Here is a 27,717-nt window from a genome sequence, read left to right as displayed (position 1 = left end):
TTAGGCTTGTATGCAGCTGCTCGGCCATGGAAACCAATTTATTGAAGGTCCTTAAAGAACATTTATTGTGCTGACGTTGCTTCCAGAGGCAGTTTGGAACTCGGAAGTGAGTGTTACATGCAATGTGTTTCAGCACTTGGCGTTCCCGTTCTGTGTGCTTGTGTGGCCTACCGCTTTGAAGCTTAGCCATTGTTGACCGGGGCAGCTCTAGCATGGCAGACATTTAACTTACTTGTTGGAAAGCAGTGGTGTAAAGTACTTAAGGAAAAATAATTTAAAGTACTACTTAAGTAATTTTTTGAGGTATCTGTACTTTACTATGTATATTTTTGACTACTTACTTTTACTTCACTACATTCCTTAAGAAAATATTGTACTTTTTACTCCATACATTTCCCTTGACACCCAAAAATACTCGTTACATTTGAATGCTTAGCAGGACAGGAAAATAGTCAAATTCACGCACTTATCAACCGAACGTCTCTGGTCATCCCTACTGCTTCTGATCTGGCGGACACACTGAACCAACGTGCTTCGTTTGTAAATTATGTCTGAATGTTGGAGTGTGTCTGTGGCTTTCTGTAAATTTAAAAAACAAGAAAATGGTGCCATCTGGTTTGCTCAATATAAGGAATTTGAAATGATTTATACTTCTACTTTTGATACTTAAGTATATTTTAAACCAAATACTTTTATACTTTTACTCAAGTAGAATTTTACTGGGTGACTTTTACTTTTACTTGAGTCATTTTCTATTAAGGTATCTTTAACTTTACTCAAGTATGATAGTTGGGTACTTTTTCCACCACTGTTGGAAAGGTGGCATCCTATGATGGTGCCACATTGAAAGTCACTTAGCTCTTCAGTAATGCCATTCTACTGGCAATGTTTGTCTATGGAAATTGCATGGCCGTGTGCCCGATTTTATACACCTGTCAGCAACGGGTGTGGATGAAATAGCCAAATTGAATTGGTGCCCACATACTGGTGCCCACATACCACCAGTGCCGGCACCACGCACCAGGCCTATAGTGCGCCTCGGCAGTCCAGTTCGCCCTGTTCCTTCTCCCCGCACATGCCCCGAGGTGCGTGTCTCCAAGCCCGGTACCACCAGTGCCGGCACCACGCACCAGGCCTATAGTGCGCCTCAGCAGTCCAGTACGCCCTGTTCCTCCTCCCTGCACTCGCCCTGAGGTGCGTGTCCTCGGCCCAGAACCACCAGTGCCGGCACCACGCATCAGGCCTACAGTGCGCCTTGCCAGTCCAGAGCGTCCGGCAACAGTACCCAGTCCAGAGCGTCCGGCAACAGTACCCAGTCCAGAGCGTCTGGCTACAGTACCCAGTCCAGAGTGTCTGGCTACAGTACCCAGTCCAGAGTGTCTGGCTACAGTACCCAGTCCAGAGTGTCTGGCTACAGTACCCAGTCCAGAGTGTCTGGCTACAGTACCCAGTCCAGAGCGTCCGGCAACAGTCTACAGACCGGAACCCCCTACGACGGGCCACAGATCGGAACCTCCTATGTCAGGTCGCAGTCCGGAACCTACCACGACGGGTCGCAGTCCGGAACCTACCACGACGGGTCGCAGTCTGGAGTCTACCACGACGGGTCGCAGTCTGGAGTCTACCACGACGGGTCGCAGTCTGGAGTCTACCACGACGGGTCGCAGTCTGGAGTCTACCACGACGGGTCGCAGTCTGGAACCTACCACGACGGGTCGCAGTCTGGAACCTACCACGACGGGTCGCAGTCTGGAACCTACCACGACGGGTCGCAGTCTGGAACCTACCACGACGGGTCGCAGTCGGGATCCGCCAGAGTCTCCCTCCAGTCGGGATCCGCCAGAGTCTCCCTCCAGTCGGGATCCGCCAGAGTCTCCCTCCAGTCGGGATCCGCCAGAGTCTCCCTCCAGTCGGGATCCGCCAGAGTCTCCCTCCAGTCGGGAGCCGCCAGAGTCTCCCTCCAGTCGGGAGCCGCCAGAGTCTCCCTCCAGTCGGGAGCCGCCAGAGTCTCCCTCCAGTCGGGAGCCGCCAGAGTCTCCCTCCAGTCGGGAGCCGCCAGAGTCTCCCTCCAGTCGGGAGCCGCCAGAGTCTCCCTCCAGTCGGGAGCCGCCAGAGTCTCCCTCCAGTCGGGAGCCGCCAGAGTCTCCCTCCAGTCGGGAGCCGCCAGAGTCTCCCTCCAGTCGGGAGCCGCCAGAGTCTCCCTCCAGTCGGGAGCCGCCAGAGTCTCCCTCCAGTCGGGAGCCGCCAGAGTCTCCCTCCAGTCGGGAGCCGCCAGAGTCTCCCTCCAGTCGGGAACCGCCAGAGCCGTCAGCCAGCCAGGAGCCGCCAGTGTGTACTTCATGTTTTTTTTCATGTATCATTAAAAGGATGTATTCACATCACACTGCGCTTTGGTCTCCTCACTACGACGTTCGTGACAGTACATTGAAAGACTACCAAGACAATGGAGCAAAATCCGTCATTTGTCCGTGTTGTTTCACACGTCAAAAGATGAAATTGATAGAACTTTTGTTTTTTGTTTACACATTATACTATATTTCATGAATAAGTCTTTATAAAGGCACACATAAGTAAATTATGAGAAATCCATGAGAAATGAAATATGAGAAATGAAAAGTTAACTTATCATTCTTGATGCGTTTCATGGACCAGGCTAGCTAGGTTTGAGCTGATCTCAGACCAGTGTACCGCTCACCTGTTGTGACGAGAGAGATTGTGTCTCCTCCCTACAGACTGGCCTGAGACCTGTGTACTAAAGCGGTTGTGACGAGAGAAATGGTGTCTTTTCCCTACAGGCTGACCTCAGACCTGTGAACAGCTCACCTTTTTGTAACGAGAGAGATGGTGTCTCCTCCCTCCAGGCTGACCTGAGACCTGTGTACTGCTCACCTGTTGTGATGAGAGAGATGGTGTCTCCTCCCTCTAGGCTGGCCTTGCTGATGGAGGGCCCTGTGATGTCTGTCCAGTACACCATCTTCTCCACACAGTCGTAGGCCACAGCGATCGCCACTCTGTCCTGGGAGCAACACATAGAGACAGAGGGTTTTATTGATTTATGGTTTATTTAGATCGGGACAGATACAAAACACATTGACACGTTGAATAGACCAATTATCCAATACACTTTGCACCATAGTAGTGTGTAGCTGGCCTGGTACAAAAAAAAAAATCCTTGTGTTTTCCCTTCTTAACTGCTAATTGGAAACCATTCTAGCGTCAGAATATAGGATGTCACACACACACTCAATGGAGCCCCTGTTTACACCAAGAGTACATTGCAGTAATGTTATAAATGTTGTTTTTTTTAAATCAAGATTGTCAAATTTATGTTGCAAGCAGAACAGGAATTACTTTAATAGTGTTAATATCTCGCCCCACTCATTTCAGATGGGGTTCAACCAAATGCCATAAGAAATACACAATGTTACATTACATTTCAAAATGGCAGAATGCGGTTAGCCAAACAATTGAAGCATTTATGGGGAATCCCTCTGCTCTGCCAGACCATTCCACGCTAGTGAGAAGAAAGAAGAAAAGCCTGAGGACGAGTATGGATGGCCGACTCACACAATCAGGAGATTGTTCAAGTGGCATTTGTTACATTCCACGACACCCATCAACGCACTCTCAGTCCGGCTAAAGGAAACATCTGACATGCGTTGAATGAAACCTCTTTTCATTCAACCTGCGACTGGGGGTCTCACCATCTGGTGAGCGGCCATCTTGACAAGGCGTGGTAGGCCAGGGCTTACAGAGGAGTCAGTTACTGACAGAGTGAATCACTCACTCGAGAAGAGAGTGAGTGAGTGAGTGAGTGAGTCAATAAGTAACTTCCCACAGTGCTTGTAGCAAGTGATGTGCAGTGCTTGACTGAATGACTGACTAACAAACTGACTGGCTGTCTGACTGAGATAATGTGAGGTGAGTTGAGGGGCGTCAATGTGGAGCCTCACAGGCAGGTGCAGCAGGGCTTTGGCCTCCCCTTTGTTCATGCTGTATCCGTCCAGGGGGATTTGCTCGATCTTCCCGCTCTGGGCAAAGAGCAGGTGGGTCCCTGGGGCCACAGGAGAGACATCCGGCCTGGTGGTGGGTCCGATCGGGGGAGGAATAACTCCCCGGTCAATACCTGTCAAGGAAGGACAACTGAAGTTACATTGTCATTTCCCACTGGGCACAGACGTCCTATCAACGTCTAGTTTTGATTTGCATATGTTTGAGTTTTCAACTAAACTAAATTTAAATGTGAAATCAACAAAACGTTCCACCATGCCATTGAATTTAGGTTCAAAGTTACTTTACTTTGATTACTTTTTGCAAATCCAATCAGTTTTTCACGTTGATTTAATGTCATCACATATAACTTTTTTGTTGAAATGACGTGGAAACAATGTTAATTCAACTAGTATGTGCCCAGTGGGTTCCTAATGTATTTTTATTTAGCATGCGGGTGCAAATGTTGAGTGTAATTGAATAGACATGAGTGCTATGAGTGCATGAATATGTTGAATATGAATATTAAAGGTACAAGCCAAGGATGACCAATCGCCCCCTCCGTCTTTTGAGGCAGTCACTCACACAAAGGTCTTTGGCCGGGGCCAGTTCTAGTGTTGGGGACCTCCTGACCATTGCCGTCCACACACCAGCACTGCCCAATGCTACCGTGGCACTGGGTGGGCTCGTAGGCACCATGCTGGTCGCAGGTAGGAACGTACTGACTGACGGCGGGGCGTGGGCGGAAGAAGGAAAACGAGCCTGTGTCGGAGGAGACCTGGATGCTTTCTCTGTCTCGCTCGCACTGCGTCTTCTCATGCTCTGGAATAAAAACAGAAAGATGACATGAGAGAAGTAATGAAATAAATAGAGGAAATTAAGAAAATAAAAATGATCCTACATGTCTTTTAGAAAGGTTTCTAAGAAATTGCTCTTTCTTTTTAAAAAGCGCTGTATAGCTTTGGTTTTAATATAATCTCCTTACTGTGACATGGCACATGGCAGTTCAAAACTAAAGTTACTTGCCCACTACTAATGTGGATAACATGGAATAAGGAGAGAGCCGATGAGCATATGATGTAAATGTAGAATCATTTTTGCAGTCACGTAAATCAGACATAGGGGACACGGTGACATCTGGAATATAGTGTCTCGCTGAAAGACTTCTTCCCAGGGTATCTGTCCGGTTAACCACAGACTAGTCATAACAATCTCAAACAGCCGCAACATACAATCTGCGCCTTGCACAACGTCTGGCCGCAGCAATCAACAAAAGCCACCAAAAAAAGACAACTAGTCAACGATGGGAACGGTTGTCTCAGAGGAGGCAAAGATCAACGCAGTCTTTGTCAGATGGCCGTCAACTGTCGAGATGCGAGGAAGACAACCAGGACAACTCTCGCAGGGTCCAGATGCTACAGTGTATACTACAAGTACAAGTTCAGACAAAGGAGGACAAAATGATGCCCCCTTTTCAGACGGGTTGTACAAAATATGACAAAACTGTGGAGGCAGAGGAGAAAAGGCTATAATTAGCGTGGTGGAGTACATACATGCAGTTGACACCTGGATTGGACTTGGAACAAAGAGGCAACAGCTGAGAAAGATGCCAACTCGCAAACAACCCAAGGTACATGACATGAAAGCTGCAGCCTATAGAAAATAATGGAACACTTGAATACATATACCCTAAATTCCCAAACATAAAGTGGTGAGTTGAATCAAAAAGAAAATGTATTGGTTGTTAAGTCAGTAGGGGCAAGTGATACTTTTTCCTAGTACTTCAGTTGTTGTTGTTTATTAAATGTTTAAATTCCTGGTTGTAACTCCAGGGCATCTTTATCTTTATGTTCAACTAAATTGGACTATTGACCCTGGCCAAAAGCAGTGCAATATATAGGCTATTAGGGACGCAACCCAGGAGTCTGTATTCAGGAGTGTGGCTCTATTCCAGCACATCCATGTGACATGTTCCAGGCCTTTGGCCCTAATTGCATGGAGAATGAGTAGCTATGTTGGTCTTTCTCGGTGGGGATTGTATGTTATCAACACCAACCTCCCTTTCCATTCCTGTATCCTCCCTACACAGGAAGGCTGCACAGTGTCAAATGTCAACCTTTAAATGTCATTCAAAGGGGTGAGGGAAGAGGGGGACATGTGGTCAAGGCACACCAGAAACCAACAGATACTCAGTTCAGAGTGAGTTTCAGAATCCCGAAGCAAACGCATACACACACACACCCTTCATCCATCCTCCCTCCCCCTAACAGTTCCATATTTTAGCACGCAGTCTCATAGAGTCCTACATCAGTCTTATGGAAGTACACTCTGTTCCCGGCCTTCGCCTCCACGTTCTACCATGCTGGGAGCGTTCCATGATTAAATCACTTTCTATTGGGTCCAGGCGATGTCACAACACTAACTTAGCGAACAGACCTCCATTAGTAAAAATGCACTGTATATACTGTTAAGTCCACTATGGCTGGTGTTGACGTTCAATATAAACAGTTTGTCTCTGGTATGTTATGCTTTCCTTTGATGACAAATCTGTCTCGCTCCGCCACCTGGACTCTCCCCCTCCCTCTCCCTCTAAACCAAACTATACAGTTAGGAGCGTCACGTGTTCCAACTGTCGGCACTAAGACAGAAGAAGTATAACTAAGGCGAATCCTAACATTTTGAGGGGAAGAAGATGGCTGATCAGAGCTCAAACTATACCCATTGAATGTACAGTATTGACATACTTCCGGGACATAGCCATATCATTTAAAGGTTCCTTCTGAATGCATGCATCTTGCCTTCCCTTGCACATTTTAGACTACACTGCCTCTGGCTGCTGTTTTACTTATAAGTAATCAGTAGCCTTGTCTGAGACAAAATGGCCCATAGGGTAGGAGCCTATATCCTGTTTCTGCAGCATGAGGCAGCTTAATGTACACACCCTGTCCATTTCCTTAAAGGGCCAATCTGCACATCACAACTTGTAAATGTCTCATGAACTTATTTCAACTGCCGTACCCCATCAGAACCCAAGATATCAGCTTATTTTACTCCAATGATTGTAAACATTGTAATTGTAAACAAACAATGTATATCTTTAAAACATAGGTAAAACTATAATTTGGATGTCATGGAAGGTCAGTTCTTGCATCCAATAGCTCCATCTATACATTTGAGAATGGTTACATTTCTCCAGTCCTATCCCTGAGCTATTTACCAAAACATTGGCCGGGTGTCAACTTTGTTATTGTTTTGAACTGCAGATTCACCCATTTTTAGAGTTGTTGGTATGACTTGACCAGGGATCAAACTTCTGTTTGGTTCCAAATGAAGAAGAACTCCTCTTATACAACTTGGGGTTTGAAAATGTGATTTATTTACACCAAAAAGCACAGGGGTTACCTACCCGGGGAGCCAGGGGTACACTGGAAGCCGTCACCATGGAAACCGGGGTGGCACTGACAGGTGAAGGAGCCCTGAGAGTTATAACAGACGGCGTCCCGGTGACAGCGACCTTGCTCACACTCGTCAATGTCTGTGTGTGAAACAACAGTCAATGAGAAACAATAGGGACACAGATGCTAAGTTCAACTGAAAATAAGGTATCAACATATTTAAATATATAGCTGAAATATACAGTCAATAGGAATGTGAATATGAAATCCTGCAATGGAAATATACAGAAAAATACACATTCATATGTATTGGTATTGCACTAAGCCTTTAAAAAGTATCTAAATCTGAAACATACATTCATGACATGTCACATCCTGTGTTATATAGGGAAAGAAACATCATTATTTCGATAATAAAAACACATTGTGAAGTTTAGCGTTCGATAGGGACAAAGAGACCATTCTTTGGATACAACTTGGATGTAACACACCCAACTCACTACCCCGACCTCTGAAGTATATCTCTAAGGCCAACAAATGAAAAAGGAGTTCTCCAAATTCTACAAGGACATATGGAAATTCCTACAGCTTTCGTTTGGTGGCGGGCCAAGTCATGTTGGACGAGGGAAAATAAGAAATACAGGGATGGATGCATGAATAAAACGCATGACCAATGAGCTCCCCAGCTGTAGGGCCGGGTTGTGTTTGGCATTTCCTGTCCAGGTGCACACATTTCCTCTCGCAGGGGCCTCCGTGTGGGTGCATTACAACGAGAAGGACTCAGAGGGTTCAATCTAGAGAGACCCAGTGGAGAGTTTAGAGAGAAGACATGGTCTGTTTTTTTTTAAAGCTGAAGGGTTTGTGTGTTTCTGTGGTGTCTGGGGGGGTTCTGAGAAAAGCAAAAGACAGCTTTATTTGTCATGTTGGACAGTAAAGTACACTATTCGAATATGGCCTAGTAACTAGACAAGTTCTACAAAGGCAAGTCTAGACATATCTGAAGTAGCCAATGGGGAGGGGGGTCATACTCAGACAATCAGAGAAGGGACATATTATTGTGGCCCTGGTAGCACAAAATAATCAAAGGTTTGACTGCGCAGAGATGCTTGGGGAAATGGTCACAACGGTGGACCACCGTGTGTGTGTTTCAGGGGAAGGGGGTGTATCTGATCTCCATCACCTAGGACTTGACAATGGTTAATCAAATCTCCCCTTTTTGCTCAATTTTGCATGCCTTCTCAAACAGACGCAACTGTATATGCGTTTCGTAAATCATGTCCTTTCTTGAGTTGGGATCAGGGAAGGAGCAACTGTTGAGCATCTGAGCTTATGGTTATTTGTGGGGGAAAGGGGTTTAGTGAGTGAGTGAGTGTGTGTGTGTGTCCATATGTTGCTAGGGGGTAATGATGTAAGGGACAATATAAGATTAATCACAATAATGGATTGCTAAAATAATAATTGCTTCCCAAAAATGAAAATTTTGTAATGGCAATCCTGGTTATAGGTAACAATCCTGGTTATAGGTAACAGTCCTGGTTATAGGTAACAGTCCTGGTTATAGGTAACAGTCCTGGTTATAGGTAACAGTCCTGGTTATAGGTAACAGTCCTGGTTATAGGTAACAATCCTGGTTATAGGTAACAATCCTTTGCATGAACTGCCTACATTATTACGCATGTTATTTGTTAATTATGGAAATTAAGATACGCTGGATTTTATATATATATATATATTTCAATAGCAATATATAATGCAAATTGAGGTGAGGGCAATGGAAATACTTTTGGCGGTTGATCCGTTTCTGTTCTGTGGGTGGCACTGTGTGCTCTTTTCCAAGGATGACCCCCTGGATGGGATCCAGGGGTCAGGGGTGGTCTGCCGATCATTGAGATGACAACCCACCTTGGGATGGGGAGGGCTTTTAGCAGGTGGGAATAGTGGGGAACAATTGGAGGTTTACTTAGTAGCAATGCAAATATCATGGTATAGCTATATGGACACTCAATCATCATGTTACTTTTCAATGGTGAGTTTACAAACATATGATAAATAGATTTTAAACTTGTATCTCACTATGGTAAATGGTGAAAAACGTATAGCCAGCTATAATTGTAATGGCTTAGTAGATAATGAGAAAAGATCAAGATCATCAGTATTTACCTGGCTAAAAGAGAAGGAATATAATATACACTGCTCAAAAAAATAAAGGGAACACTTAAACAACACAATGTAACTCCAAGTCAATCACACTTCTGTTTAATCAAACTGTCCACTCAGAAGCAACACTGATTGACAATAAATTTCACATGCTGTTGTGCAAATGGAATAGACAACAGGTGGAAATTATAGGCAATTAGCAAGACACCCCCAATAAAGGAGTGGTTCTGCAGGTGGTGACCAGGCCACTTCTCAGTTCCTATGCTTCCTGGCTAATGTTTTGGTCACTTTTGAATGCTGGCGGTGCTTTCACTCTAGTGGTAGCATGAGACGGAGTCTAGAACCCACACAAGTAGCTCAGGTAGTGCAGCTCATCCAGGATGGAACATCAATGCGAGCTGTGGCAGGAAGGTTTGCTGTGTCTGTCAGCGTAGTGTCCAGAGCATGGATGCGCTACCAGGAGACAGGCCAGTACATCAGGAGACGTGGAGGAGGCCGTAGGAGGGCAACAACCCAGCAGCAGGACCGCTACCTCCGCCTTTGTGCAAGGAGGAGCAGGAGGAGCACTGCCAGAGCCCTGCAAAATGACCTCCAGCAGGCCACATCTGCTCAAACGGTCAGAAACAGACTCCATGAGGGTGGTATGAGTGCCCGACGTCCACAGGTGGGGGTTATGCTTACAGCCTTACAGGTTTGGCATTTGCCAGAGAACACCAAGATTGACAAATTTGCCACTGGCACCCTGTGCTCATCACAGATGAAAGCAGGTTCACACTGAGCACGTGACAGACGTGACAGAGTCTGGAGACGCCGTGGAGAACGTTCTGCTGCCTGCAACATCCTCCAGCATGACCGGTTTGGTGGAGGTTCAGTCGTGGTGTGGGGTGGCATTTCTTTGGGGGGCCGCACAGCCCTCCATGTGCTCGCCAGAGGTAGCCTGACTGCCATTAGGTACCGAGATGAGATCCTCAGACACCTTGTGAGATCATATGCTGGTGCGGTTGGCCCTGTGTTCAATGCTAGACCTCATGTGGCTGGAGTGTGTCAGCAGTTCCTGCAAGAGGAAGGCATTGATGCTATGGACTGTCCCGCCCATTCCCCAGACCTGAATCCAATTGAGCACATCTGGGACATCATGGGGCGGCAGGGTAGCCTAGTGGTTAGAGCATTGGACTAGCAACTGGAAGGTTGCAAGTTCAAACCCCTGAGCTGACAAGGTACAAATCTGTCGTTCTGCCCCCGAACAGGCAGTTAACCCACTGTTCCTAGGCTGTCATTGAAAATAATAATTTGTTCTTAACTGACTTGCCTGGGTAAAGGTAAAATAAAATGTTTCGCTCCATCCACCAATTGCATCACAGACTGTCCAGGAGTTGGCGGATGCTTTAGTCCAGGTCTGGGAGGAGATCCCTCAGGAGACCATCCGCCACCTCATCAGGAGCATGCCCAGGCATTGTAGGGAGGTCATACAGGCACGTGGAGGCCACACACACTACTGAGCCTCATTTTGACTTGTTTTAAGGACATTACATCAAAGTTGGATCAGCCTGTAGTGTAGTTTTCCACTTTAATTTTGAGTGTGACTCCAAATCCAGACCTCCATGGGTTGATACATTTGATTTCCATTGATCATTTTTGTGTGATTTTGTTGTCAGCACATTCAACTATGTAAAGAAAAAAGTATTTAATAAGAATATTTCATTAATTCAGATCTAGGATGTGTTATTTTAGTGTTCCCTTTATTTTTTGAGCAGTGTATCTTGTTTACAGGAAACTCATTCAAAATTTCAAATGAAGTTGTGTGGAAAAAGGACTGGGGGGGGCGAAATGTATTTCTCCCATGGGCAAAGTAATTAAAAAGGGGTGATGAAATTAATTTACAGTAATTTGAAACCGAATATGTAAATTGTCCAAACAGATAGATGGATGATTTTAAATATGTTATTTGACCATAAACAGATATGGCTCATTAACCTATACGGTCCAAATATTGATGATCCACGCTTCTTTGAAAATATATATAATGATTTATCAACTCTATAAGCAAAATGAGACTATTATTATGGCGAGAGATAATAATACGGTTTTAAATACCTCTATGGGCCGTAAAGGAAATCCCACTACAAACTATCACCTGCATGCACATAAGGAAATCACAAATGTCATGGAAATATTGGAACTCGTGGATATATGGAGGCTTAAATATCCTGACTTGGTGATATATACATGGTGGAGGCTCAATGAAGCTAGTCGTCTTGACTACATTCTTATCTCATTCTCTCTGGCACCAAACGTTTAAAATGTGTTGTTAGGGGACAGAATGCGGTCAGACCATCAAATAATTGGCTTATACTATATATTACTTACAGAATTTACATGTGAGCGAGGATATTGGAAATTTTATCAAACCCTATTGGTGGTAACTTGTTTTTAATTAGGACAGAACAATGAATAAAGTTGACATACACTCAATTAGTATTTGGTAGCGTTGCCTTTAAATTGTTTAACTTGGGTCAAATGTTTCGGGTAGCCTTCCACAAGCTTCCCACAATAAGTTGGGTGAATCTTGGCCCATTCCTCCTGACAGAGCTGGTTTAACTGAGTCAGGTTTGTAAGGCCTCCTTGCTCGCACAAGCTTTTTCAGTTCAGCCCACACATTTCTATAGGATTGAGGTCAGGGATTTGTTGACTTTGTTGTCCCTAAGCCATTTTTCCACAACTTTGGAAGTATGCTTAGGGTCATTGTCCATTTGGAAGACCCATTTGAGAGAAATCTTTAACTTGATGTCTTGAGATGTTTCTTCAATATATCCACGTAATTTTCCTGCCTCATGATGCCATCTATTTTGTGAAATGCACCAGTCCCTCCTGCAGCAAAGCACCCCCACAACATGATGCTGCCACCCCCGTGCTTCACGGTTGGGATGGTGTTCTTCGGCCTGCAAGCATCCCCCTTTTTCCTCCAAACATAATGATGGTCATTATGGCCAAACGGTTCCATTTCTGTTTCATTAGACCAGAGGACAATTCTCCAAAAAGTACGATCTTTGTCCCCATGTGCAGTTGCAAACCGTAGTCTGGGTTTTTTATGGCGGTTTTGGAGCAGTGGCTTCTTCCTTGCCTTTCAGGTTATGTCGATATAGGACTCGTTTTACTGTGGATAGATACTTTTGCACCCGTTTCCTCCAGCATCTTCACAAGGTCCTTTGCTGTTGTTCTGGGATTGATTTGCACTTTTTTTGCACCAAAGTACGTTCATCTCTAGGAAACAGAACGCATCTCCTTCCTAATACTTGCATACTATTGTTTGTACAGATGAATGTGGTACCTTCGGGTGTTTGGAAACTGCTCCCAAGGATGAACCAGACTTGTGGAGGTCTACAATTTTTTTGAGGTCTTGGCTGATTTCTTTAGATTTTCCCATGATGTCAAGCAAAGAGGCACTGGGTTTCAAGGTAGGACTTGAAATACATCCACAGGTACACCTCCAATTGACTCAAATTATGTCAATTAGCCTATCAGAAGCTTCTAAAGCCATGACATTATTTTCTGGAATTTTCCAAGCTGTTTAATGGCACAGTCAACTTAGTGTATGTAAACTTCTGAACCACAGGAATTCTGATACAGTGAATTATAAGTGAAATAACCTGTCTGGAAACAATTGTTGGAAAAATGACTTGTGCCATGCACAAAGTAGATGTCCTAACCGACTTGCCAAAGCTATAGTTTGTTAACAAGAAATGTGTGGAGTGGTTGAAAAATTAGTTTTAATGACTCCAACCTAAGTGTATGTAAACCCTCGGACTTCAACTGGAGGTACAGCTAATTCCCTTATCGTGTGGCACACTTTTAAATGTGCCTATAGAGGCCATGCAATTCAGTACTCATCTCTAAAACAAAATAAATGTAGGTCAAAAGAGTCCATATTAACAAAGGAAATGGAAGGACTAACAGTACAGATAGATAGCAATAAAAACTGTACCATGGAGGCTCATAATAAGTTATTGGGAAAAACAAAAATAAATGGAGGAACTTATTCAAGAAAGATCAAGTGTAATATATTATTTAAAAAATCAAGCGAACTGGATGGAATATGGTGAAAATTCACCAAATTATTTAATCTTCAACATAGAAATGCTACCAAAAATAATTTACTGAAACTTGTTACAAATGACCGAGTCACCCACAACTCACCAAACAATATTTTGAAAGAGGAAGTAAAGTACTTTAAGCATATGTTTTAGTTTCAGTCTCCTACATCTCTACTAACCAAAGTTAATTGTATGATTTAAAAATATATATAATGTAAAATTAACAGCTGTACAGAAAAACTCACGTGAAGGCCAAATTACAGAGGAAGAACTTCTTGATTCAATTAAAGTGTTTTAATCTGGGAAAACTCCAGGGTTAGATGGCATTCCAGTGGAGGTATACCAAACATTTTTTGATATACTCAGAGGAATGTTTTTAGCATGTTTTAACCACTCCTATATAAATGGTAGATTATCAGACACTAAACAAGAAGGTCTGATTCATTATTACTGAAACAGGATCCAAGTGGTAAATATAAAGATCCAGTCCATTTAAAAAATTGGAGGCCTCTTACACTTCAGTGTTGTGAAGCAAATTTTTGGCCAAAATGCATAGCGCATAGAATTAAGAAGGTATTGTCGGATTATAATTAATCCTAATCAGAAAGTTTTTTTTACATGATCGATACATTGGAGATAATGTAAGACAAGTACTGAAAACAATAGAACACTAAGAAATATCTGGGAAACCAGGCCTGGTATTCATATCTGACTTTGAAAAAGCATTTGATAAAGTACGATTGGAGTTTTATATATAAATGCCTAAAATATTTCAATTTTGGAGAATCTCTTATAAAACAGGATTAAGGTTATGTATAGTAACCCCAGCTGTAAAATAGTAAATAATGGCTACTTCTCAGAAAGTTTTAAACTGTCAAGAGGAATAAAACAAGGTTGTCTACTATCGGCATAACTATTTATTATTGCCATTGAAATGTTAGCTGTTAAAATCAGATCCAACAATAATATCAAGGGATTAGAAATCTAGGGCTGAAAAACAAAGGTGTGATTGTACGCTGATGATTCATGGTTTCTTTTAAATCCACAATTTGGATCACTCCACATCCTCATAGAGGATGTAGATACTATTTCTAACCTCTGGATTACAACCAAATTATGATAAGCGTACTAAACTCAGCAAAAAAATAAATGTCCCTTTCAGGACCATGACTTTCAAAGCTAATTCGTAAAAAAAACAAATAATTTCACAGATCTTCATTGTAAAGGGTTTAAATCAATCAATCAAATGTATTTAGAAAGCCCTCCTTTCATCAGCTGATGTCACAACGTGCTGTACAGAAACCCAGCATAAAACCCCAAACAGCAAGCAATGCAGGTGTAGAAGCACGGTGGCTAGGAATTACTCCCTAGAAAGGCCAGAACCTAGGAAGAAACCGGGCTATGAGGGGTGGCCAGTCCTCTTCTGGTTGTGCCAGAACACTGACAGAGTGTTCTAAACACTGTTTCCCATGCTTGTTCAATGAACCATAAACAATTAATGAACATGCACCTGTGGAACAGCTTACAGACGGTAGGCAATTAAGGTCACAGTTATGAAAACTTAGGACACTAAAGAGGCCTTTCTACTGACTGAAAAACACCAAAAGAAAGACGCCTAGCCACCGCACTCCTACACCTGAACGTGCCTTAGACATGCGGCATGAGGACTACAGATGTGGCCAGGGTAATAAATTACAATGTCCGTACTGTGAGATGCCTAAGACAGCGCTACAGGGAGACAGGACGGACAGCTGATCGTCCTCGCAGTGGCAGACCACGTGTAACAGCACTTGCACAGGATCGGTACATCTGAACATCACACCTGCGGCACAGGTACAGGATGGCAACAACAACTGCCCGAGTTACATCAGGAACGCACACTCTATCAGTGCTCAGACTGTCCGCAATAGGCTGAGAGAGGCTGGACTGAATTAGCGTTACACCGAGGCCTGTACTCTGAAGCGGGATCGATTTGGAGCTGGATGGTCCGTCACGGTCTGGGGTGGTGTGTCTCAGCATCATTGGACTGAGCTTGTTGTCATTGCAGGAAATCTCAACGCTGTGCATTACAGGGAAGACATCCTCCTCCCTCATGTGGTACCCTTCCTGCAGGCTCATCCTGCCATGACCCTCCAGCATGACAATGCCACCAGCCATACTGCTTGTTCTGTGTGTGATTTCCTGCAAGACAGGATTGTCAGTGGTCTGCCATGGCCAGTGAAGAGCCCAAATCTCAATCCCATTGAGCATGTCTGGGACCTGTTGGATCAGAGGGTGAGGGCTAGGGCCATTCCCCCCAGAAATGTCCCGGAACCTTGGTGGAAGAGTGGGGTAACATCTCACAGCAAGAACTGGCAAATCTGGTGCAGTCCATGAGGAGGAGATGCGCTGCAGTACTTAATGCAGCTGGTGGCCACACCAGATACTGACTGTTACAGTAGATTTTTAAAGATTTTGTTTTACCTTTATTTAACTAGGCAAGTCAGTTAAGAACAAATTTTTATTTTCAATGACGGGGGCAGAACGACAGTTTTATACCTTGTCAGCTCGGGGAATTGAACTTGCAACCTTTCGGTTACTAGTCCAACGCTCTAACCACTAGGCTACCCTGCCGCCCCTGACCCCCCCCCCCCCCCTTTGGTAGGGACACATTATTCAATTCCTTTTAGTAACATGTCTGTGGAACTTGTTCAGTTTATGTCTGAGTTGTTGAATGTTCATACAAATATTTACACATGCAGAAAATAAACGCAGTAGACAGTGAGAGGATGTTACTTTTTTTGCTAAGTTTATATGTATACAGTACCAGTCAAAAGTTTAGACACATACTCATTCAAGGGTTTTTCTTTATTTGTACTATTTTCTACATCTACATAATGTAAAATAACACATATGGAATCATGTAGTAACCAAAAAAGTGTTAATCAAAATATATGTAACGTGTACACAGAGTCAGGAAGCAAGTACAGGGAGTGAATTTAATAATAAATAATACATTGAACAAAACAAGAAACACGAACAGAAACAATAACGCCTAGGGAAAGAACCAAAGGGAATTACATATATACGGGAGGTAATCAGGCAGTCCAAGTGAATCTGATGAGGTGCTTATGCGCATAACGATGGTGAGAGGTGTGCTTAATAATGAGCAGCCTGGTGACCTCAAGTGCCGGAGAGGGAGTATACGTGACAGTACCCCCTCCCTGACGCGTGGCTCCAGTCGCAGGATGCCGACCAGAGGGATAATCCTGGGGACCAGCCGATCGCCTGAGGCATGGGAGCCTGTCGAGCCGGCTGAGGCTTGTCGAGCAGGCTGAGGCATGGGAGACAGACAAGCTGGCTGAGGCATGGGAGCATGACGAGCCAGCTGAGGCATAGGAGCCTGACGAGCCAGCTGAGGCATAGGAGCCTGCTGAGCAAACCAAGTTTTGGGAGCCTGTGGCGCCAGCTGAGGCATTGGAGCCTGACGAGCTGGCTGAGGCATTCTCAGTAGACTCGGCAACGGACAGTTGCTGGGGAAACCGAGTCTTGTAAACCTGACGAGCCGGCTGAGACATGGAAGCCTGAAGAGCCAGCTGAGGCATCCCCGGTTGCTCCGGTAGCGGCACCCGGACCCGACGTCACCTACACTAACAAAATACAAACAATACTTCCCTTTGGTGAGACGCTATTCTGTAACGTGTACACGAGTTCAGGGAGTGAATTTAATAAGAAATAATACTTAGAACAAAACAAGAAACAAGAATAGCGTGGCGACCTCAAGTGCCGGAGAGGGAGTATATGTGACAATATATGTCACGTTCTGACCCTAGTTCTTTTGTTATGTCTTTGTTTTAGTATGGTCAGGGCGTGAGTTGGGTGGGTTGTCTATGTTCTTCTTTCTATGATTTGGTATTTCTGTGTTTGGCCTGGTATGGTTCTCAATCAGAGGCAGCTGTCAATCGTTGTCCCTGATTGAGAACCATACATAGGTAGCCTGTTTTCTATTGTGTTTTGTGGGTGGTTGTATCCTGTGTTGGTGTTTTCACCATACTGTTTCGGTTGTTTGTTTGTACTTTTGTTATTTTGTTCAGTGTTCTGTTGATTTATTAAATATATCATTATGGACACTTACCACTCTGCACATTGGTCTGATCCTTGCTACTCCTCCTCTGAAGAAGAGGAATTCCGTTACAATATATTATATATTTGAGATTCTTCAAAGCAGCCACCCTTTGCCTTGATGACATCTTTGCACACTCTTGGCATTCTCTCAACTAGCTTTGCTACAGAATGGACTTACAGATTTCCACCGGTCTAGTGGTTTCTTCTTCTTATTGGTGACCTATGGTAGTGGTTTCTTTATAGCAATTCGACCATGAAGGCCTGATTCACGCAGTCACCTCTTAACAGTTGATGTTGAGATATGTCTGTTACTTGAACTCTGTGAGGAGTTTATTTGGGATGCAAATTCTTAGGATGGTAACTCTAATGAACTTATCCCCTGCAGCATAGGTAACTCTGAGTCTTCCTTTCCTGTGGCGGTCCTCATTGACTAACCTTCATGTCTTAAAGTAATGATGGGCTGTCATTCCTCTTTGCTTATTTATTTCATAATATGAACTTGGTCTTTTACCAAATAGGGCTATCTTCTGAATACCAACCCGACCTTGTCACAACACAATTGATTGGCTCAAACGCATTAAGAAGGAAAGAAATTCCACAAATTAACTTTTAACAAAGCACACCTGTTAATTGAAATGCATTCCAGGTGACAATCTCATGAAGCTAGTTGAGAGAATGTCAAAAGTGTGCAAAACTGTCATCAAGGCAAAAGGTGGCTACTTTGAAGAATCTTAAATATAAAATGTATTTTGATTTGTTTAACACTTTTTTGGTTACTACACGATTCCATATGTGTTATTTCATATTTCTGATGTCTTCACTATTATTCTACAATATAGAAGATAGAAAAATAAAGAAAAACCATGCATGGTACTGTATATGTATGTATGTATGGGTATATATATGTATATTTATATGTATGTGTATAAATACAGTTGAAGTTGGAAGTTTACATACACTTAGGTTGGAGTCATGAAAACTCGTTTTTCAACCACTCCACACATTTCTTGTTAACAAACTATAGTTTGGCAAGTCAGTTAGGACGGTTAGGACTACTTTATGCATGACACAAGTCATTTTTCCAACAATTGTTTACAGACAGATTATTTCACTTATAATTCACTGTATCACAATTCCAGTGGGTCAGAAGTTTACATACACTAAGTTGACTTTAAACAGCTTGGAAAATTCCCAAGAATGAAGTCATAGCTTTAGAAGCTTCTGAAAGCTAATTGACATCATTTGAGTTAATTGACATAATTTGTGTCAGTTGGAGGTGTATCTGTGGATGTATTTCAAGGCCTACCTTCAAACTCAGGGCCTCTTTGCTTGACATCATGGGAAAATCAAAAGAAATCAGCCAAGACTTCAGAAAAAACTGTAGACCTCCACAAGTCTGGTTCATCCTTGAGAGCAATTTCCAAACGCCTGAGGGTACCACGTTCCATGGGACCACGCAGCCGTCATACCGCTCAGGAAGGAAACAATGTCCGTCTCCTAGAGATGAACGTACTTTGGTGCGAAAAGTGCAAATCAATCCCAGAACAACTGCAAAGGACCTTGTGAAGATGCTGGAGGAAACGGGTACAAAAGTATCTATATCCACAGTAAAAAGGAGTCCTATATCGACATAACCTGAAAGGCCGCTCAGCAAGGAAGAAGCCACTGCTCCAAAACCGCCATAAAAAAGCTAGACTATGGTTTGCAACTGCACATGGGGACAAAGATCATACTTTTTGGAGAAATGTCCTCTGGTCTGGTGAAACAAAAAAATAACTGTTGGCCATAATGACCATCGTTATGTTTGGAGGAAAGAGGGGGAGGCTTGCAAGCCGAAGAACACCATCCCAACCGTGAAGCACGGGGGTGGCAGCATCATGTTGTGGGGGTGCTTTGCTGCAAGAGAGACTGGTGCATTTCACAAAATAGCTGACATCATGAGGAGGAAAAATATGTGGATATATTGAAGCAACATCTCAAGACATTAGTTAGGAAGTTAAAGCTTGGTCACAAATGGGTTTTCAAATGGACAATGACCCCAAGCATACTTCCAAAGTTGTGGCAAAATGGCTTAAGGACAACAAAGTCAAGGTATTGGAGTGGCCATCACAAAGCCCTGACCTCAATCCCATAGAAGATGTGTGGGTAGAAGTGAAAAAGCTTGTGCGAGCAAGGAGGTCGACAAACCTGACTCAGTTACACCAGCCCTGTCAGGAGGAATAGGTCAAAATTCACCCAACTTATTCTGGGAAGCTTGTGGAAGGGTACCCGAAACGTTTCACCCATGTTAAACAATTTAATGGCAATGCTACCAAATACTAATTGAGTGTATGTAAACTTCGGACCCACTGGGAATGTGATGAAAGAAATAAAAGCTGAAAGAAATAATTATTTCAACTATTATTCTGACATTTCACATTCTTAAAATAAAGTGGTGTTCCTAACTGACCTAAGACAGGGAATTTTTACTCGGATTAAATGTCAGGAATTGTGAAAAACTGAGTTTAAATGTATTTGGCTAAGGTGTATGTAAACTTCCGACTTCAACTGTACATATATTTACAAAAAAAATATATGGGGGATTGGAAATGAAGCAGACAATAACGTTGACGGAAGCTACAATCTGCAATATTATTTACCCCCTAAAATAATTATCACAAATAAATAAAACATGTAAAAAAGGTCTAGACATATCACCTGATGACAAATAAATATTGTTGCTGTGAGTGAGTTCAGATCATTTAAGTCATTTCATTAGTAAAGATTTTAAAAAGTGCTTCAACCTCAGAGAACACCATGCACATGCACGCACACACACACGCAGCACGCACACACTGCACACACATTTGTACAACTAACCTTGTGGGGACACACAATTCAGTCCCATTCAAAATCTTATTTTCCTTAACCCCTAACCCTAACATGCTGACCAGACCAGACACGTCGCGTGCGTTGCAAATTAATGTACATATGCACGTTATTCAACCATTACACCCACACTGCCCACGGGTGTCAGCGAGCGTCTGTGTGGCCATGCGCTACAATAGAAGTTCTATTTGTGACGATCATCACGCTGCAAGTTGGCCTCTCCCATCTCCTGATAGGTTTTTTAGGAGCATACTGTATACCCACATGGGTGATTGAAAGATGAATTGAGGTCCACACTCCGGAAGGTTGTAGTAATACTGTGAAGTTGGTTCCCAACCGCCATATTAAGTCCAAAATAAGAAGAAGAAGCCTGAAGGAAAGAGGAGAGATGACGAGAAACTAATTCGGTTTACCGTTTTATCTGTGGATTAATTGTCGGAGTTGAGGACCTTGTGCATTTCAGGTAAAATAAAAACCCAATGTTTATATCCCAGGACAAATGAGCTAGCAACAGCAAGCTAGCTAAATTGCCATAAACGTTAAATGCATTTCGACCTGTCCCCAAATTAATATAATTAGTTCAGAGTTTGTTTTGATATTTTAATCTTCGTGTCCTGATCGTGTCTGGTGTGCGCGCGAGTGGTTTGGTCAGCATGTAAACCTAACCCTAACGTCTAACCCTAATTCTAACCCCAACACTAATCCGCCGAAAAATAGCATTTGACACCTTGTGGGGACCAACAAAATTCCCAGTAGGTCAAGTTTTGGACTTCTGGTTCCCACGAGAATAGTCAAAACGCACGCACACACACACACACACACACACACACACACACACACACACACACACACACACAGCTTGCTGTTTGGGGTTTTAGGCTGGGTTTCTGTACAGCACTTTGATATATCAGCTGATGTAAGAAGGGCTATATAAATACATTTGATTTGATTTAAAGTGTCACCCTACCCTGGCAAGTATAACCATCACCCACGAATCCGGACAGACAGGAGCAGATATAGGCAGACGCCCCCGTGTAGCTACAACGTGCCCTCTCTGGGATGTCGCAGTTATTGGTACCCCTCTGGCAGTGGTCTATTGGACGGTCCACTTCTACAAAGGATAGGTGGGAAAGGGAGAGGCAGATTTTAGACTTGGTGGAGACAGAAATACCCTGAATCCGTTGTTTGATGAAAATAAAATTGTAAAAAGGAGTAACAAATGTGAGACATTTCTCAGTAGAAGGTTTGATAGACTAAAGAAAAACAACAGATTAATAGGCTGAAAATAGCATAGAAACGCTCTTAAATTTGAGTTTAAGATTAATATATAGATGATATGAAACAATCTGTAAAAGGTTACTGTATTTAGAGTGTGTATTAAGTTAAGCAACAGAGTTATATTGGGGGTCATCCAAACAAAGAACAACACAGCTGCGAACACGCTTTTTCAGCACTACATACCGACGCAGCTCTTGCCATCGCTGGCGAACTGGAAACCGTCCCCACACTCGCAGCGGAATGTTCCCGGTTGGTTGTTGCATATGGCGTGAGAACCACAGATCTCGAGCATCTCTCTGCACTCGTCAATGTCTACAAAATGAGCACAGTCAATTCAATTCAACTTAACTCAATTCAAACAACTGTATTTGTCCCATAAGGGCAATTCTGTTGCACCAGATTAACGTTCACTGCAAGTCATATCAACAGCCATAATAATAATGACATTATTTCATTGCATATTTGGAATACATTATTTAATGTGATCATTTGTAGTGTATGTAATAATATACTGTACATTACAGTATATTAATAATATGAATTATTAGTGGGGCATTTCTGATGACATTGCTTGTTTTCCTATGCTTACAGTCTGTCTCAGTCCTGTAATACTTGTTTCTCTCTTTGGGCAGACTTGCCCTTTACTGATGTAAAGCGTCTATGAGTTCTTAGAAAGTGCAAAATAAGCCAAATGTAATATCATCACCACTACTATGAAGATGCCATCTTACCAATATTACCTGATTTATGAAGATCAGTTATGAAAGGTAATGTGCTGTTTTCACACCAAATGTACAGATCTAGGATCAGCTCGCCCAATCCTTAGTGGGAAAATTGCTAAACTGACCGAAGATCAATGTCTAGGGAAACTTCACTTTCAGTCCTATTACAGCTACAATTGGTATGCTCTGCTACTGAAATTGTTTAAGGAAATTGGTAGTAGTCTTTATTTCAAAGAATCCCCATGAAACCGATATGTTTATTAGATAATAAAGTAAATATGTAAAATAAAGTATAACCCAAACTTCAATAGACTATTCCCCATGTCCCTTATGCATCAGCTGGTGTAGGTTCAAGCTGATATGTATAGTGTGCAGGGCCCCTACCATAGCATTGACGTCCGTCCCCAGTGAAACCAGTGGAACACTCGCAGGTGAACTGGATGCCTTCTTGGGGTCTGCAGGCAGCGTTGGTGTCGCAGCCGTGTCTGCCGGTGAAACATGGGTTCTGCTCTGGTGGGCCACCTGTCAATCAAAACAAACGTCCATTCTCTTGAGGGGCAGCAATGGGATCCGTCTTCGTGGGTGATGCCATCAATGCCTAGTTCAGGGTTAGTTCTGATGTTATAGCTAGAATTTAAGCGTAAAAGTTGCAGTAAACATGGTAGGGACCGATTGGTTGGACAAACAGCAATTCAGTTAAAGGCTACATGTCGTCCTTCAGTAAAGGCTTTTGTGTGGCTGTTTTCAGATGATGGATTTTGTAAATCAAGGGATCAGGGGAGTTCTACTTTGGAGTTACTTTAATCTTTGGATACTTCAGTCTGAAAAGCCACAGTATAGTACTACAACCTGAAATGAATAGATTCCTATTAACCCTCACGTTAGTTATTGTTGGAAATGGCTTACGCTGTGGAATATCTGGACAATATGTTGTGACATCACACGCACAAACACACGCACACACAATGTCTCAGTTTTGTAGACACAGGCATGTAAGACACCTCTCCTGGCTGTTAGAAGGGACATGCAGACCGCTTATCAGACAGCTGCTTATTAGGATGGGGGGGCTCCTCCAGTCCCCATTGCATCCTCACAGGAAACTCGGCACAGAAGTTACACTTTTGCCAATAAACTCCAGCTGAGTCAAGTTTGCTTGCATAACCTACCCCTGGCCCCCAGACCGCCACCCCCGGCCATCCCCTAATGTACCTTTACCCCTCTCCTGGTGCCTTCCTCTTGCCCTCCCCCACTCTCCCCCTTCTTCTCACACCTCCTACCTGCAGTAAATAACTTTGTGTGAACTGAAGCACGGCCCCTTGTTTACCTTAGCCGTTAACCTTTACCCTGTCAAGGATTTGGGTGTCTTTGAAAGGCCAGCTGAGGAAATACGACAACACAAGGTTTTGGTTTACCTACAGATCATGTTACTCAACAGATAATTACTATTCTTTTGGCTTGACATTCCATACTGTGTATAGTCAGGAATTCAAATGTTTCTTGTATGTAATACGATGGTCCATTGAGACAACAAATGAGTGGTAACAACCCCCCCCCCCCACCCCCAGATGTCTAAAGAAGACACACGTATGAGTAGAGTCAGAAGAATTTGTTGGGAAAATGTATACTGTTCCAATTGCAGGTCCTGATCCTAATCTCTTAGAACCAGCTGTCCTGTAAACACCAGCAAGAATCATTAGGAACCACGGGTGTCTTTGGCTTTCCCGTTTGACATCAATATGTGTCATAATAATAATGCGAATAATAATACAATTCTTCCAGTGAAGGAAGGTTTTTTGCATTTCCATTTCCATACCCCACACCACACTCACACACAGCATCATCCACCAGTCACAAAATAAGAACACTTTCATACACTCCCCATTACACACATTTGACCAATCAATCGTCTTTACATCTTCAGCATAGGAATCACTACAAACACGTTGTATGATCTCTTAAACACTATTTTAGGCCCCGCCTTTGGAACCTTGGCTTTTCTGGATACAGCTATTTTATCGTGGTCACTACATCCAATGGGTGTGGATGCACCTTGAGCACAAAGTTCTGCAGCATTACAAAGAGATGATCAATACACACGTGGATGATATACAGTAGTTTCTGTACGGTTTGTAAACAACCCTGGTAGCTTGATTAATAACCTGAAGCAGATTACAGGCATTGGTTACAGTAAGCAGTTTCTTCTTGAGTGGACAACTTGATGAAAACCTACATTTTTTGTAGGTCACCCGGAAAATAGTTAACATATACGCTATCAAGCATTGCACACATATTATCCGGATAATGTTAGCACTTGGTGTCCAATAGCAGCACCCTAAAAGAAGAGGCTCTAGATGAGGTGGGTGAAATTGCAAACATGATACTTGAACAACTTTAGGCAAGACATCCTCTCTGGGCTTCACTGGAATTTGGCTCTGAACATACAGTGCATTCAGAAAGTATTCAGACACCTTGACTTTTTCCACATTTTGTTACGTTACCCCTCGTAAAAATCCCTCATCAATCTACACACAATACCACATAATGACAAAGCAAAAACATGTTGATAGATTTGTTTGAAAATGTATTTAAAAAAATGAAATATTACATTTACATAAGTATTCAGACCCTTTACTCAGTACTTTGTTGAAGCACCTTTGGCAGCGATTACAGCCTTGAGTCTTCTTGGGTATGGCGCTACAATTTTGGCACACCTATATTTAGGGATTTTCTGCCATGCTATTTTCAGGTCTCCCGAGATATTCGATCAGGTTCAAGTCCGGACTCTGGCTGGGCCACTCAAAGACATTCAGAGGCTTGTCCTGAAGCCTCTCCTGCATTGTCTTAGCTGTGTGCTTAGGATCGTTGTCCTGTTGGGAGGTGAACATTTGTCACCGTCTGAGGTCCTGAGTGCTTGGAGCAGGTTTTAATCAAGGATCTCTCTGTACTTTGATCTGTTCATCTTTCGATCCTGACTAGTTTCCCAGTCCCTACTGCTGAAAAACATCCCCACAGCATGATGCTTCCACCACAGTGCTTCACCGTAGGGATGATGCCAGGTTTCCTCCAGGCGTGGCAAAATAATTAAATCTTGGTTTCATCAGACCAGAGAATTTTGTTTCTCATGGTCTGAGAGTCCTTTAGGTGCCTTTTGGCAAACTCCAAGCGGGCCATTTACTGAGAAGTGGCTTCCATCTGCCCAATCTACCATAAAGGCCTGATTGGTGGAGTGCTGCAGAGATGGTTGTCCTTCTGGAAGGTTCTCCCATCTCCACAGAGGAACTCTGGAGCTCTGACAGAGGTCATTTGGGTTCTTGGTCACCTCCCTGATGTTTTGCTACCCTTCCACAGATCTGTGCCTGAACACAATCCTGTCTAGGAGCTCTACGGACAATTCCTTCGACCTCATGGCTTGGTTTTTGCCCTGACATGCACTGTCAACTGTGGAATCTTATATAGACAGTTGTGTGCCATTCCAAATAATATCCAATCTCAAGGATGATCAATGGAAACATAATGCACCTGAGCTTAGTTTTGAGTCTCATAGCAAAGGGTCTGAATACTTATGAAAATAAAGTTATGTTTTTTGTTTTAATACATTTACAAACATTTATAAACTTGTTTTCACTTTGTCATTATTGGGTATTGTACATAGATTGATGAGGAAAACATTTAAATCTCTTAGAATAAGGCTGTAACATAACATAATGTTAATATCCCTGTATTGCTACTGCTGTGTTGAAACATGAATTAACTTAGTCTAATTGTCTAATTGATGACTAATATACACCATATAAACAAAAGTATGTGGATTCTCCTTCAAATTAGTGGATTTGGGTGTTTCAGCCACACCAGACTTTCAACCTGGCACAGTCTGTCACGCCCTGACCTTAGATATCTCTGTTTTTCTATGTATTTTGGTTAGGTCAGGGTGTGACTACGGTGGGTACACAAGTTTTGTATGTCTAGGGTTTTTGTATGTCTAGGGTTTTTGTATGTCTAGGGTTTTTGTATGTCTAGGGTTTTTGTATGTCAAGGGGTGTTGAATGTCTATGATGGCCTGATATGGTTCCCAATCAGACAGCTGTTTATCGTCGTCTCTGATTGGGGATCATATTTAGGTAGCCATATTCCCCATTTGTGTTGTGGGATCTTGTCTACGTATAGTTGCCTTAGTGCACATCAGTAGCTTCACGTTTCGTTTGTGCTTTTTTTGTTTATGAGTCTCATCATTACGAAGATCGTGACAGAAGATCCCACCAACAAAGGACCAAGCAGCGTGCCCAGGAGGAGGAGAATCCTGGACTTGGGAAGAGATCCTGGATGGGAAGCGATCCTGGAATTGGGAGGAAATCCTGGCAGGACAAGATCGCCTTCCTTGGCAGGAGTCACCTAGGAGCATGAGAGGACAGCAACGACGTCGGGGAGGTAGGCCACAGAAACCCCAAGAAATGTTTTGGGTGGGGGCACATGGAGAAGTCTGCGGAGACGAGGAGTGAACCAGAGCCAGGCTGGGAGAAGAAGGAGAATTCGGAGGAGAGAGAAATGGGGGAGTTTTTTGAGTTGGTGGAGGACGCACAGATTTGGAATAAAGGAACGTGTCGTCAGTTTGGTGCCACCTGAGTCAGCTCGCCATACTCGTCCTGAAATGTGTGTTAAAGTTCCCGGAACAATTGATGCCGGCTATACACACCAGGTCTCCAGTGCACCTTCACAACCCAGTGCGTCCTGTGCCAACTCCTCGCACTCTCCCTCAAGTGCGTGTCCCCAGTCAGGTCCGTCCTGTTCCTCTTCCCTGCACTAAGGTGCGTGTCATCAGCCCGGTGCCACCTGTACCGGTCCCACGCATCAGACCTCCAGTGCGCATCCACAGTCCAGAAAGTCCTGTGCCTCTTCCCCGCACTCACCCTGAGGTGCTTGTCATCAGTCCGGTGCCACCGGACTGTCCAGAACTTCCGGTGACAGTTCCCAGTCCAGAACTTCCGGCAACAGTTCCCAGTCCAGAACATCCGGCAACAGTTCCCAGTCCCAGTTTTGAATGTCTAGGGGTGTTGTATGTCTAGGGTTTTTGTACGTCTATGTTGGCCTGATATGGTTCCCAATCAGAGACAGCTG

The 27,717-nt window shown here is 43.4% G+C and overlaps 1 protein-coding gene across 1 annotated transcript in view; it reads right to left on the bottom strand.

Annotated features, from left to right (window-relative positions):
• LOC124016387 (nidogen-1-like) overlaps positions 1-27,717 on the bottom strand; it is a 74,813-nt gene that overhangs the window by 12,208 nt on the left and 34,888 nt on the right. The window contains exons 9-15 of the mRNA XM_046331949.1: positions 22,990-23,127; positions 22,067-22,195; positions 21,573-21,716; positions 7,397-7,525; positions 4,576-4,812; positions 3,954-4,126; positions 2,890-3,016 (exon numbers count right to left, since the gene is read on the bottom strand). Coding sequence (XP_046187905.1) covers positions 2,890-3,016; positions 3,954-4,126; positions 4,576-4,812; positions 7,397-7,525; positions 21,573-21,716; positions 22,067-22,195; positions 22,990-23,127 — 1,077 coding nt within the window. The remainder of the gene's footprint in view (positions 1-2,889; positions 3,017-3,953; positions 4,127-4,575; positions 4,813-7,396; positions 7,526-21,572; positions 21,717-22,066; positions 22,196-22,989; positions 23,128-27,717) is intronic.

This window comes from Oncorhynchus gorbuscha, linkage group LG26, assembly GCF_021184085.1.
Source record: "Oncorhynchus gorbuscha isolate QuinsamMale2020 ecotype Even-year linkage group LG26, OgorEven_v1.0, whole genome shotgun sequence".
Classification (NCBI taxonomy): Eukaryota; Metazoa; Chordata; class Actinopteri; order Salmoniformes; family Salmonidae; genus Oncorhynchus; species Oncorhynchus gorbuscha.
Note: the sequence above shows the minus strand (reverse complement) of the source record. Positions and strands in the feature narration are given on the sequence as shown.